This window comes from Babylonia areolata, chromosome 7, assembly GCF_041734735.1.
Source record: "Babylonia areolata isolate BAREFJ2019XMU chromosome 7, ASM4173473v1, whole genome shotgun sequence".
NCBI classification, from domain to species: Eukaryota; Metazoa; Mollusca; class Gastropoda; order Neogastropoda; family Buccinidae; genus Babylonia; species Babylonia areolata.
This window is the reverse complement of record NC_134882.1, coordinates 3,851,749-3,867,247: the sequence shown is the minus strand read 5'-3', so window position 1 is coordinate 3,867,247 and position 15,499 is coordinate 3,851,749. Positions and strand designations below refer to the sequence as shown.

General features: G+C 40.2%; 1 protein-coding gene across 1 annotated transcript in view; it reads right to left on the bottom strand.

Moving 5' to 3' along the window:
* Positions 1-15,499, bottom strand: part of LOC143283664 (uncharacterized) — an 86,055-nt gene that overhangs the window by 23,860 nt on the left and 46,696 nt on the right. Inside the window, exons 16-23 of the mRNA XM_076589880.1 lie at positions 14,072-14,162; positions 13,713-13,833; positions 11,961-12,077; positions 9,894-9,953; positions 6,976-7,056; positions 6,027-6,085; positions 3,990-4,125; positions 1,344-1,511 (exon numbers count right to left, since the gene is read on the bottom strand). Coding sequence (XP_076445995.1) covers positions 1,344-1,511; positions 3,990-4,125; positions 6,027-6,085; positions 6,976-7,056; positions 9,894-9,953; positions 11,961-12,077; positions 13,713-13,833; positions 14,072-14,162 — 833 coding nt within the window. The remainder of the gene's footprint in view (positions 1-1,343; positions 1,512-3,989; positions 4,126-6,026; positions 6,086-6,975; positions 7,057-9,893; positions 9,954-11,960; positions 12,078-13,712; positions 13,834-14,071; positions 14,163-15,499) is intronic.

The window sequence follows — 15,499 nt, the reverse complement described above, 5'->3', positions numbered from 1 at the left end:
GTTCTATGGTTTTGTGTACTTTCAGCTGTGCTCATGGAAAGAACAGCTCACACACCCTTCCATCCAGCCAACAATGAAGTGTGACTGCCCAAGATAAGGAAATGTTCTTTCTGAACTCCCCCATATCTATACCCTGTCTCGCCAGCTCCATTCTTCCTCTGATACTCAACTTCTCAGGATACCTCACGTCAGAAATAAGACCTATGGACACAGATTGTTTTCTTTTCAATCGCCCAAGACGTGGAACAAGCTCCCTGATAACCTCCGTCATTCTGATTCCCTCGCATCTTTTAAATCTCGTCTCAAAACTCACCTTTTCCCTCAGCAGTAAGTTCAATTGTGGCAGGTCCACTTCCTTTGCGTTGGCTGTGCTTGACTATGTGTGTATACATATGTATGTGTACATAGCTACATGCATGTATATGAGTGTGTATTGTGTGTGCGTGCGTTCATGTACGTTTGTGCCTGCCTATGTGTGCATATGTGTTAGGGTAGCTGTTAGATACACATGTATGTTAAAATGTACATATGCAGTGTGTGTGTGTGCGTGTGCGTGTGTGTAGTCACATTTTGGTGTGTGTATATAACATAGATGTAATGTTTTATGTTAACAAAGCATTTTTGTAAAGCACTCAGAGCAGATTTCTGGATAGTGTGCTATATAAGTATCCATTATTATTATTAAATGTTAAAGTTCAATGGCAGCTTGAATGTGGCACATGTTGTGTCATTAACCTGAACCACAGTCTCTAACAGGTAAAAAGTGTTGAACTGTACAAATCTGATGTCTAATTAGATAGGAAACATTTTTCACTGATGCTGATAACTAAAAAGACATGTTGATTTAGCGTTTATCGACATGTCTTTACAGTTATTAAGTCAATGAAAACGTGACAAAACAAAATGAAAAATAAAATTCATAAAAGTTCAGTCCAGACTTCAAACACAAAATGAACACTCCCAAACTTTACAGCACAGGGGCGGAGTTTAACGATGCATTGCATGACGCCAAGTTGTTCAGGGCTGAAGTCTTGGACTTTACCTAAAAAATCAGGCTATGCACACTTATTTATAAAACAGCTGACTGCATGATACTTTGCAGCAAGTGCGTGCGGCATGGCACGTATCAGTACATGAGGCTTCATGCTGTTGTAGAGATCAGTTATTATCATTATCGATAATAATCACCTATCATTTGTTTGTGTGATGCGGTTTCCTTTCTGCTTACGACGGTAATGGGTTAACACAATATGCATGGTAACGGCCACCAACAAATGGAAAGACCAGGATACAGCTGCCAGTGGTCCATTCACAAGGCCAGCCAACTCGATCCGCACTCTCACCTGTTCCTCAAGCTTCTTCTTTTCCTCTTCCACTTGTTTCTTTTGCTCTTTGAGGACCTTGAGGTCACCCTGCTGACCTTTCAGTTCCTCCATCTTCTCTTCCAGCTCCTGTACCTTGGTCCTGTTCTTTCTCAGCTGCAGGCTGTCTGACAGCTTTTGTTTATCCTCCTGAGAAAAGAACAATCATCGTGACCAACATGACGGGCGCAACATCCAAATGGCTGAAGAGCTGGACTTTCAATCTGAGAGTCCTGAGTTTGATCCCTGGTGGATGAAAGGTGGAGATTTTTCCAATCTCAAAGGTGAAAAAAAAAAGGAAAAAAAAGAATAAAAGAAAAGAAAAGAAGAAGAGAAAAGGACAGACCTGTAAGTACTTTCCTTAATCCCTTTGTATGTATGGAAATAAAAAATATCAAATATGTAATCCAAATTAGTGTTTGGTGGATTATGGAAACGTGAATATACCCAGCATGCACATACCCCAAACTGGAGGATGACTATTTTTATAGTTGGGTAAAAACACTCATTTATATAAAATATGACGCATGCATCTACATAGGAGTAAACTTGGGAGCTACAGCCCACATATGAAATGAAAAGAAAAAAGAAAAAAAAAAAAAAGACCCATGTCATTAAACATGCTAGGCCACACTCCATTGTTTTAAGACACATCAGCTCCATACGTAAATAGCTCACACTAAAAACAACCAAAACATTATTTTGTGCTCGTATTTTATCAAGGTTATACTATTGCAATTCCCTTCCCACTGGGTATCCACAGAGGTACCTCAAAGCTCTCCAAAAAGTTGAAAATTCTGCCACTAAACTCATTTTTAAGGCATGTAAGTCCCAGCACTGTTCACCTTTCTTTAAAAAATTAGACTGGCTTCCTGTTCAGCAGAGAATTTAGTACAAGATCTCAAGTCTCAGCTTTCATGTAAGTTGTGGAACTGCACATCAGTATATTTCTGACAAAAAAAGAAATACCATACCATACCATATCAGTGGAGAGTTGGCCTAGTGGGAACGCGACTGCCTTGGAAGCGAGAGAATCTGAGCGCACTGGTTCGAATTCCACCGTCACCAGTATTTTTCTCTCCTTCCACTAGACCTTGGGTGGTGGTCTGGACACTCATCATTTGGATGAGACAGAAAACCAAGGTCCCGTGTGCAGCATGCATTTAACACACATAAAAGAACCCTCGGCAACAAATGGGTCATCCCTGGCAAAATTCTGTAGAAAAATCCATTTTGACAGGAAAACAAACAAAACTGCAGGCAGAAATTTTATTTCTTTTTGATATTTATGTGTGTGTTCTATCTGTAAACGCCTAGGGCTTATTTTCAAGATTAGGTGTAAGTGCTCATCATAATGTAGCCAGGTTGTCTACAATCTTCATTAAACAAGCTTAGCAGATGACTTCTGTGACTCACTGAAGGTTAGGAAGTAGGTAATTGTCACAAGTTATTTCCCTTTAAAGGGAGCCTTATTATTTCTCATCAATTTGTTAAATTATAAACACTTCCTAATATATGAGATTATAGTTTTTATTTCATTGGACTTCAGAAAGATCATACCTCTTAGCTGTAATGATATCATTAGGCCAGAAAGCCTATAACTCTGTTATCAATCTGATTCCTATCATACATGTACAATTGGTTTGTAGTCTGTTTAAACAAAGTATCTCATTGCCAATCATGAGTGCCAAAAGCACCGCTTGGCAGTGCAGACACAGGAGCTGTCCGTTGAGTTTTCTCTTAAATTTTGACATAAAAAATCTTTACTCTAGAAGCAGATTCTATGGATAATTTTTATATGACTGGAAATTCAGGATTTTCAGTAGTATTTTCAGTTATTTAATTGTTACAATTATTGCATTGCATCGATTGTTGTAATGCACAGAAATGATACACGAACTTGTTGAAAGTTGGATCATTCAATGACTCTTTTTGTTTACAGTTTCTAACGACATTATTTTTGCAGAAAACGGTTTAGCTGAAGAAAATGCTCATCTCTTGCAGTTTCGTGTGATATGTAATATGTCTATGTTAGCTCCCTGAGCTGAAAGTCAGACGCTGCTAAAAATGGTCAGACAAACACAAGTTTGGCCCCTTGAGACTTGCAGAGGGCCAATTTTGTGAGTCGCTTCACGGTGCTGGCTTTGCAGTTCGGTGGAATTGAATATAAGAAGTGAGCAAGTGCCAGACAAATTTAGAACTCTCCTGGTCTGGAAGAATAAGAGAACGAAAGAAGAAAACCAGTGCACCGCTTTCCCGAGTACATTGCTTGGCTGCGGCTGACGTCTGGAAAACACCATCTACCTGTCTTCGCCTCCACAAACACCACCTAACCACATCACAATAATAATAATAATAATAATAATATCTTGATGCAGTACTGTGAACCCAGGGTTTGGGTCCAAGGAAACTTTATGGCTCCCCAGAGGTGCTTACAAACAGTCACCACCAAAGACCCATGGCTGTAGTTCTGATAGCATGACCTGTGTTCCATACCATACTCCTCACAAAACAAAAATGGACCACATTACTCATTTAGAATCTTTGGCAGTCAGAAATTGCAAAAATACGCAACTAAGATATATGTCAAAATCAAATGATTCCATCCATGCACAAGGCAAAGCTTACCTTCTGGCTGGACAATTTCTTTTCTAACTTCAGAATATTTTCATTGTCTTTGTCTTGTTCTTTTTTCACTCCTTTTAGCTGTTGATCAATCTTCTCCTGTTGTTGTTGACGCTCCTGCAGGTTTTCCCCTTTGTATCTGTACACACAGCAAGTGTCAGTGTATCTGTACACACAGCAAGTGTCACAGTGTATCTGTACACACAGCAAGTGTCACAGTGTATCTGTACACACAGCAAGTGTCAGTGTATCTGTACACATAACAAGTGTCACAGAGTATTTGTACACATAGCAAGTGTCAGTGTATCTGTACACACAGCAAGTGTCACAGTGTATCTGTACACACAGCAAGTGTCACAGTGTATCTGTACACATAGCAAGTGTCAGTGTATCTGTACACACAGCAAGTGTCACAGTGTATCTGTACACACAGCAAGTGTCAGTGTATCTGTACACATAGCAAGTGTCAGTGTATCTGTACACAGAGCACATGTCACAGTGTATCTGTACACATAGCAAGTGTCAGTGTATCTGCAAACATAGCAAGTGTCAGTGTATCTGTACACATAACAAGTGTCACAGTCTATTTGTACACATAGCAAGTGTCAGTGTATCTGTGCACAGAGCACGTGTCGCAGTGTATCTGTACACATAGTAAGTGTCAGTGTATCTGCAAATATAGCAAGTGTCACCGTGTATCTATACACAGAGCACATGTCACAGTGTATCTGTACACATAGCACATGTCACAGTGTATCTGTAAATATAGCAAGTGTCAGTGTATCTGTAAACACAGCAAGTGTTGCAGTGTATCTGTAAACATAGCGAGTGTCAGTGTATCTGTACACAGAGCACGTGTCGCAGTGTATCTGTAAACATAGCGAGTGTCAGTGTATCTGTACACAGAGCACGTGTCGCAGTGTATCTGTAAACATAGCGAGTGTCAGTGTATCTGTACACAGAGCACGTGTCGCAGTGTATCTGTAAACATAGCGAGTGTCAGTGTATCTGTACACAGAGCACATGTCACAGTGTATCTGTAAACATAGCGAGTGTCAGTGTATCTGTACACAGAGCACATGTCGCAGTGTATCTGTACACATAGCAAGTGTCAGTGTATCTGTACACAGGGCATGTGTCAAAGTGCATTCATACATACAGCATGTGCCACCGTGTATCAGTACACATCGCAAGTCATGTTGTATCTGAACATATAGCATGCGTGTAACTGTATTCGTACACACAGCAAATGTGTCACTGCAGCCATACACACACCAAATGTATTCCAGACAGTCACTTTTTTCTCCTATCATCTTGCTTAAAGCCTGGCTGACAAACTTCAGTAACAATCACAATGACCAGAATGTAGTGATATGAGCAACAGACTGTCTATCTACTGAACAGAAAGGAAGCATCAATGACGGCCCCTATGTCCCCAAAGAGGTCCTGGATTTCGTCATTTTAAGCAGTCTATCACCGGAAGATTTTAACAACATTACAAACAAGGAGATGCACGGAAGAAAAGAACAAAAGACACAAAAACACATTACCTTCTGCCACACTGTCAGGGCCATGTAACAACTATCAACTCCAGACAAAAACACATTACCTTCTGCCACACTGTCAGGGCCATGTAACAACTATCAACTCCAGACAAAAACACATTACCTTCTGCCACACTGTCAGGGCCATGTAACAACTATCAACTCCAGACAAAAACACATTACCTTCTGCCACACTGTCAGGGCCATGTAACAACTATCAACTCCAGACAAAAACACATTACCTTCTGCCACACTGTCAGGGCCATGTAACAACTATCAACTCCAGACAAAAAAAAATGTCCACTTAACATTCACTATCTTTATACTCACACCCAAAAAAAAAAGCCATTTGTCCCTCTTTGTAGCTCACCAGTCATCACACACACACATACACACGCACAAATATACACACATCAACACACAAATGTACATGCATGTGCACACACACACACACACACAGAGGAAATGACCACACCAGCAGACAAAGAAAGCTCACTTTTTGATTTCTGTACGCAAGGTCTGAACACTGTTGTTCATGATTTTCATCTTGTCAATCTGAAACAGTGTCACAATTGGCATTTGTTTCATCAGATTTATTATGAAAACAGAAAAACAGACACTTTTTTTTTCCATAAGGACACACACACACACACACAGAGGATTACCTTGAAAACATCCACTTTTGTATCAATTACAGCACACATATACATACACACACTGACCCACCATTCCTGTTTTACATATTCAGCCTTTCTCTTGAACATGCACACGCACACACACACACAGGTACCATTTGAAGCTGTTTGACTCTCTGAAAGATGAAGCGTTTTTCTTGCCGTCTTACCCAAGACGTATCCCACAGTGACTCCCATTTTCTATGAAGATTTGACTGATGATTAGAACCGGTACATCAATGTGGAAATGCCAAACTCCATTTGAGTTTCAGTTTCCGTTTCTCAAGGAGGTGTCACTGCATACCTACAAATCCATATATGCGACATCACATCTGCTAGGCAGATGCCTAACCAGCAGCATAACCCAACGCACTTAGTCAGGCCTTGAGTGCATGCCTACATATTTGCCTATCAGTGGATTTCTCCTCAAGAATTTTGCCAGATGACAACCCTATTGTTGCCATGCGTTCTACTTCAGTGTGCCAAGTGGGTGCTGCAATGTCACCTTGGTTTATCGTCTCATCCAAATGACTAGACCCACAGTCTCATTCTCCAGTCAGACTTGGGAGAAAGGGTGAGAGTGGGAATTGAACCCAATCCCTCATGGACACGTCTTAACCATTCTGCCACCTTCCTCCTGCTGAATGGAGGCAAACAGTGGGATCTGGTATGTACCCAGATTAAAAAAGTTCCCTACAAAAATACCTAACACACACACAGCTTCTAACTTGCTCCTGAAATATAACTTTTAAATACCATATTGATACTCACATCAGCACTGAGCTGATCCAATGGGATGTTTTCCTTTTCTGTCACAGCCTTTATTTTAGCTTGTAACTTCCGAATTCCTTCCTGAAAAGGCAAAATGTTGTGTCAGACAAACAGCACACACCCCAAATAGTACAACCTCAAATAAGAGATGGAAATACTTCTTCCACATATGCACTGTTTTTTTGTGATGAAAACCTTTGATGCTGTGTTAAGTGAATGACCACCCACCACCAAAAAACCCACTCTGACTAGCAACCAACCTACCAATGACAAAAATGAACAAAGTAAGTCAACAACTGCTCTCACACAGGAAACATCATTTCAGTTTGACAAGTGTTTTGTACATGCTGTATTCAACAGCAATAATTGCCTCTTACCAGTAATGTGCTGATTATTGTCACTGAGCACAACATATACTGTAAATAACCTGTAAACACTTAATATCTGGTGAACGAATGCCCACCTCCCATTTCAGGTTAAAAACTGTGCACAGGGTAAAATCATGTAAATGCCCACCTCCCATTTGGGGTTCAAAACTGTGCACATGGTTAACTCTTGTAAATCTACACCACCCATTCAGGGCTAAAAACTATGCATATGGTAAAATCTTGTAAAGGACCTTCCCAAACTTTTCAAAACTGCAGATTTAGGTCTTGAGACTTACGCTGACTGCTCTGGGAAGTGAATGTTCACACTAAGGTCCAATTAATACAAAGGAAAAAGTAGAAACAAAAGCAAAGCAGTACACCAGGAAGACATGAGATCAGTGTCACTGTAACTTTCGCTGGTATATGGTCTTATACCATTGTTTTAGGAAAGCACAAACTATCCTCCGCTGTGTGGTAAGACAAGGCAAGAAGTCCATTTCTTCTGCCCCCTGGGGGGAAATCCAAAACTCCAGCAGCAAAGTGTCTCTAGAATTTCCTAAAGTATCACACCATTATAATATGCAAGCCTGTTTTATTCCAGTCTTATATATAAACAGAAAAAGATCAAATGCACTTTATAGAAAATGTTATCTATATCAGTATGTGAAAGATGGGTTATGGAAACATGAATGTTCCCCCAAAACAAAGTATGGCTGCACAAATGATGAAATAAAAACGGTCATGCATGTTATAGTGTGCCTGTATGTATCTTGATTGGATCTCAAATTTATCTGAAAGGGTTACACTCCTGCATATCACCAGTGAAAAAAATGCGTAAGTTGACCAAGACAGCTGAAAAAACCTCTCACATTCTGACACTCCTGATATGTGCAGAATGGAAAAGATTGCAACTGTTCTGAACACTCATTTGATCTTTCTCCACGTTGGGCAGCATGCTCTACAATGCAGATGATGATTTCTTTCAGTGAAATGTTCTGCAAGTATCAAAACCATCTTCAATCTGAATCAGGAGACTGGCGGGGAAGCAAAATGCTAAACTGGCACGGTACTCTGCCGCAGTTCACAATATGCAAGTGATGATGCCTTTGCATAAATGTACAGCATTTCGTTTTCCAGCTAGTTTTTTTTGCAATGTTCGTCTGCTCGATGTTGAACTGCAGAGCAACGATAGTAATGACAATATTTTATCTTTTATTCATCAGAGTTTGAAACCGCAATTGTGATTCTTTTGCAGGAGAATAAGAGAAATTAAAAGCCCTTTTAGCACGACCAATTTTATGAAAAAATAGTAAGTGACTGGCTGCCACATCAACCGGTAATTTTAAAACTACATGCGTCAATGACTGATGACCAACATGAAAGCTAAGCCCTGCTTTTCATATATTTAAATAACCAGCATCCTGACCACCACTCACAGTCTGTTGGAGGGGTGAGAAAATTCTGGAAAATATGGGATTCAATCCTGTGCCCTCAGATTCTCTCACTTCCTAGGCGGACATGTACAAATAGGCCACCACTCCACCTGTCTCCGATATAAAATGATTTCCTGGCTGTTCATTTTATGGAAGTGCTGCCCTTGTTTTGCCTTTTATGTGTGTTCTTTTGTTTAATTTTCTCAGTTTGCCTTCCATTTACTGATACTGTTCTTGCTTTTGTTTCCCTTTGTTGTTCACTCATGCCTGAGCACTGCTTGGGTGCCAAAATTGTTTCCCTTTGTCGTTCACTCATGCCTCAGCACTGCTTGGGTGCCAAAATTGTTTCCCTTTGTCGTTCACTCATGCCTCAGCACTGCTTGGGTGCCAAAATTGTTTCCCTTTGTCGTTCACTCATGCCTGACCACTGCCTGGGTGCCAAAATTGTTTCCCTTCGTTGTTCACTCATGCCTGAGCACTGCCTGGGTGCCAAAATTGTTTCCCTTTGTCGTTCACTCATGCCTCAGCACTGCTTGGGTGCCAAAATTGTTTCCCTTTGTCGTTCACTCATGCCTCAGCACTGCTTGGGTGCCAAAATTGTTTCCCTTTGTCGTTCACTCATGCCTCAGCACTGCTTGGGTGCCAAAATTATTTCCCTTCGTTGCTCACTCATGCCTGAGCACTGCTTGGGTGCCAAAATTGTTTCCCTTTGTCGTTCACTCATGCCTCAGCACTGCTTGGGTGCCAAAATTGTTTCCCTTTGTCGTTCACTCATGCCTCAGCACTGCCTGGGTGCCAAAATTGTTTCCCTTTGTCGTTCACTCATGCCTGAGCACTGCTTGGGGTGCCAAAATTGTTTCCCTTTGTCGTTCACTCATGCCTCAGCACTGCTTGGGTGCCAAAATTGTTTCATTAGAACGGTTTCAAATTTCCTACACATGCATAAATGGCAACTAACTTGTACAGTGTTTCTGGCTGTGTCCACATAACAAACAGAAGAAACAAAATGTCTTGTAATTAGGTAAAATATATTTTAAAAATCTCATTCTAGATTCCCTTTCCAAGCTTTCTGAGGACAGGTGACGGTGTCTATCAGTGATATAGTTCACAGCCTTACCTGAGCCTCCTCGCGCTGCGACTTCAGTTCGGGAATTTCACGTTCCTGAATTTTTTCCATCTGAAACAAGAACTCCTTATTAACAGCAGTGAAAAGAGCCCTCTCTTTTTTTTTTACTTCTTCTCCAGTATACACTGAAGAAGCTCTAAATGCTGACAATGACAGTGGTTTGAGGCCAGTTATTTGTATCTACCCAAACAGGTTTGTGTCATGCTCAATGCCACAAACCAGGCATTCTTTTTCTTCTTAAAAAAAAAAAAAAAAAATTGTCATGATCTTTCTTCCAAACTAAAGTAGCTAAATTAATCACAACTTACTTAAATGGCAGAATTGGTTGGGCACTGCACTTACGATCCAGTGATCAGGGTTCCTAGCCCCTTTTCGGCATGGTGTTGTGACCTTGGGAAAGATAGTTCACCCCGGTTTTCCTCATTTCAACCAGGTGTAAAAGGGTACCAGGCCTCAGATGAGGAAGGTTAAAACGGCAGAATGAGTAGATTGGGCCCTGCCTTCCAATGCTGAGCCCCAGACACAGTGGATTTGAATTCACTGCCCCAATGCCCATAACAAAAATTTGGGACCTTCAACTGAAATGAACCTTGCTATTGTTCTTGGCTGAACAGGGCGGGCAGCACCACATCAGCACGAACACCAGCAAGGCACCATCACTGGGTATCACTTCAGCCTTTTAACTCACTCAAGACGAATAGTTTTCTCCCTTGCTTTTCCCTGCAGATGACCCATTTGTTATGGTTAGGAAAAAAAATCACAAAAAATACAAAGCGCAAAGTAAATGAATGAAACTCGCTGTACTTGACCCACTGACCCCTCTCCTCACGTTGTGTGTACGCCCACCCCGCTCCCTCTCTTCACAGCCCTCAGAAGCTGAGTCACTGTCAGTACCTTTCTTCACTGCAGATACTTTATTCAACGTCTTCATCATCCTTGTCGATGTTGAAACCTTCAGTTTGAAGCATTTCAATCTCTTCCAGCAGCAGTAAAATGCAACTGTCATGATCTAGTTTACTCCAAAAATTTCCACTTGTATCGCCTGCAACGCCATTTTCAATACGTATGCAGATTACCTTGTCATGTGGGGTGTCGAGGTCAACTCACCAGCGAGTGTATAGTTATGGAACCTCATGCAGAAACTTTCCATTTGACCGTTGACATGTTCGCAATGCCCGGTGTAGCTGCAATTTTTATGCAACCCCACGAGGAAAACGTGGAAAAAATGTTAATTGTTGAACTATAGCGTTCCGTCGTTCGGAACGCTGCCTTACGTCAGGAACGCAATAGCATTCCATCGTCCAAGTGAGTTAAGCAGGAAAATAATTGGTTGTAAATTCAATGCAATGTTGCTGCTGCTTTTTTTTTTTTTTTTTTTTTTTGAAGCTTCACCAGTGTACATGTGAATGGTGTGGAAGAATGTCCATGTCTCTGATAGCTCTGTTTAGGCAGCAGGACTGCTACACTCACATCTAAGATCAAGACATGGCAAGTAAAAATATAGTCCAGGAAAACGAGTGTACTAAACAAACCAAACAATGGAAACAAGTTAAAACAACAACAATAATAATAATTATTAAAAAAAAAAGTGGCCCACTGAATTATTCCTGAAATCTGACAGAAAAAAAAGCCCCCCAAAAACCAACAGATACAGTTTTTTTGGTTTTTTTTTTTTTTTTTTTTTTTTGGGGGGGGGGGGATGAAGCTTTTCTGACATCTGCCTTGACACTTGACTGTCCCTAGGAAAACAACCACTATATCTCAGACTGTCCCTAGGAAAACAACCACTATATCTCAGACTGTCCCTAGGAAAACAACCACTATATCTCAAGACTGTCCCTAGGAAAACAACCACTGTATCTCAAGACTGTCCCTAGGAAAACAACCACTATATCTCAGACTTGAATGTGAAAAAAGATTATATTCTGATCCTTCCACTTGTACATCATTAGCAGAGTGCTAAGTTTTCAGTTTTCTAAACAAAGCCAGTGAGTCAAGACAACAATCTTTGATTTCACACACACACACACACATGACAAATGTGAACACATTACATACATTATCTTTGGTGGCTTGCAGGTTCACAATTTTCTTATAGTCCTCCTGGTCTTTCTTCAACTGTTTCTCGAGTTCTGTCTGCTGTTCATCAGAATCCAGTCTCAACTTCTTCTTCAGCTGCACAAACGACACACAATTCATGACACCTTTTTCCTCCAACGTGGGGTCAGTACACATCTGTATCAACACACACATGCTCTTAAGTCTACGAGTTCGGAGACAGTGCAAGTACCTTTATGAAAAATTATGTTTTCACAGACACACATACTTGCTAGCGCACATTCACAAACACTCACACTAACAAGGGGTGGGGAAGGGGATGGATTTTCATCAAAAACCACAATAGTGGATAGATGTTAAACAAAAGAATGACCAAACTCAATTGCACTAAAGACACTCTTAAAATATGCCAACTTTTCAAAAATTTTCTTTCATTGCACTTAAATATTTATTTCAAAATGTAACTCTGTTTGGCCCCTCCTTCTCCCTGGTTTCTCCATACTCACCATTCAACCCCTCCTCTCCTACCTTTTAAACCATAACATTCAAATGTGAACATTAATACCTTAACAAAATGTCTACAATTAGCAGTAAGTGTGACAGGACATAAAACAAAAATCAACTCCAGCTTTTCAAATCAAATACTCCAAAGTACAAAGAAACTTTCAAGTTTCGTTTTGACACCTTACAATCTGGGCCACTCTACCCTTCTCCTCAGCCAGCGCAGAGGAACCGTGCCCCTGCCTACCAGCATACAGGCTGCATCCCTGCTTTCCTCATCACCATCATTTTCCATCAGCATCATCACTTTCCCTTCTCCCAACAATAACCACACAAAGGTGAAATTCCACAGACCCGAAAAAATCATGTGAAATTCACAAGAGAAGAATTCACGCAAAATCTGCATGTGAAGAAAAAAAAAAGAGCCATCCATCCATGAATGTGATCATTACAGGCCAGTTTTGATTGAAACTATGGTGCCAGTGCAATCAAAGTAATCATTCTGTGTCAAAAATGACAGAACTTTGATTAGAGTCTGGTTGCTAAGGAGAATGAAATGCACATTAAAGTGGAAGCATCCATTTTGTGAGAACATTTTGAAGCTCAGACAGCAGCAGGGTCTTACAACGACCTGATCAAGAAGATTGGTGCTGATGGAGATCACTTCAAGAAATACATGCAGCTAAAAAGGCAGCAGTTTGTTCAAATAATGGACCTGGTAGAAGGGGATCTCATCAAACACTGCCTCAGCTGAGAAGGGATCTGCCAAAAGATTGGTAAAATTCACATGTAGAGTTAAAAGTTTTGCTCCCTCATGTAAACAAAACGTTTCGCAGCAAAGTTCATACGAAATTCAGATCTGTGAATAATGACAAAAGGACTGATGTTTTTTTCTTTGAGTGCTAAGCTGGAACAAGTTTTCTGGGTCTATGGAATTTCACGTCAACTCTTACACTGTCTGTCCCACTGTCACATAGTTACACCAATCAGGTTTCCATACTCTGACATTTCCTTCCATTTCATTTTCACCAAACATCATTCACAGGCCAGTTAACTCCAGCATCTGTTTACTTTCTCACTGAAGGTTATTCCTATTTTGTCCACAGAAATCCTAGCAATAAGCCTTGCTCAAAAACATCAACGATGTCCTAATCAGTATCAAAGGTTTATAAAAACACTTCCAATAATTATTTGCTGTAAAGAAGTGACAACAGATCAACACCAAAACATGACAAATGTCAAGGAGCTTACCTCAACCTCCAGTCTTTGGACAGCTGTATCATCGGGAAAGCCTTGGTGACAGAGAGGGCAACGTTGACTTTCTTTCAGCTCATCACTGTACTTCTTCAACAGATACTGTTCCCCAAGCTTTCTGTAACAGTCCATTCATGACAGTCAACATTCCAGGTCATCAGCCAAACTGATTCCATTTTGATCTCATGTATACTGGTTCCTAACATTCTCTCTGTGGTGATTTTCTTCTGGGGCATCTCCCTGTCCCATCTGTTGACCCCTATATGTCTACTAAAGTTGTCTTTGGCAGTGAACTGTCTAGTTGACTTAAGTCAGGTGTGGTGGTGGAAGAGTTAAAGAGTTAACAGAGCACTTACATTTGTGTGTCATACAGTTTCTGCTGGGCAGCCTGGACTTTGTCCTCATACTTCTGATCCCCACAGACAGTGCGGATTTTCATCTCCAGCTCTGCACACACACACACACACACACACACACACTCACTTGGTCATGCCATGAAATCTGCAAAAGCATTGCTCACTGCACCAATTCAATAGTTCCATGAATTTGGTGTGACATATATGCAGGATTTATAAAATAATGGAAATAAAGTGGAGTGTGTGTTTCAAGGGGTGGAAAAAAAAAAAGAAACAAGAGAGGCAAGGCCTTCAAGACTCACTTGTGATACACTTTTTAAAAAAAATCTAATCGTTAAAATGTGTTCTGTATTTGTTATTATAAAGCTTTGGGTTAAAAGAAAAAGAAAAAAGAAAAAAAAAAAGTCCTAACGGCAGATTCGAACCCTGTGTGTTCGGGTGAGAAGAAACTGTCTTACCCATTACACTATCGTGGCTCCTTAACTGACATTCAAAAATATAACATTTAAACATGCTTTTTTAAAGGGCGATAAATCGACTGCGGTATTCACAGTGATAACGCTGTTTAAATCATAGTATTTTGGTGTATCTTGGGCATTCAAAAAATCTTTAAGGGCAATTAAAAATTCTTTTTAAGTTCGCGGTAAAGGAGACGTGGCTATCGCCACAATCACACTGCAACATTTAGGCGTTTTCTCTGGATCCAGATAGATGTACAAGTTTAGTTACACCCGGTTGACACAGTGATTAAATTTCTCTTTTATGTTCATTCTAGTTTTATAGTTTTACAGTTGATATGAAAATTGAGTATTTTGTTACACTAATAACATGTAGTGCCAAGTACAAGTCCTTCTGAACATCGTATGAAGTGAAAAGGACTTCATTTTGAGAAAAGTCAAGACTGGAAATTTTTACATTTCATCAATTCAAGGGTATTAACTCTCATGGTTTATTATTTTCAACTGTGAATTCTGACTGATTCTGTGGATATTTTTTATGGCAGTTTGGGGCATAATCCAGTAAGTGATGAGGCGTTCACAAATCTTTCTCTGAATAAATATTTAACAGTCTCCTCCAACTTTCCATCAGATGTTATCGTGTATTGCTGATTGAATATAGGATTGAATGGGCAGGTCAACAACTTGAAACAAAATGGCGTCGTTCATGAAGAATATGAGCACGCACTTTGAATATGTACAAATATGTGTACGCAATTGATTTTTGCCCATGACCTTCAGGGCTCAGCCAACAGATCTATAAAGTCCACTTGTCATATTGATTTTAGTATTTTCCGAAAAAGACCACTTGGGCGAATGAACATAGTGAAAGCCCTGTACACTGAGAGTAAAACACACGAGCTTTTTATGTATTGAGTATAATTTCAAAATGTAATGTTTAAGATGAGAAAGATCACTTTAAAGCAAATTA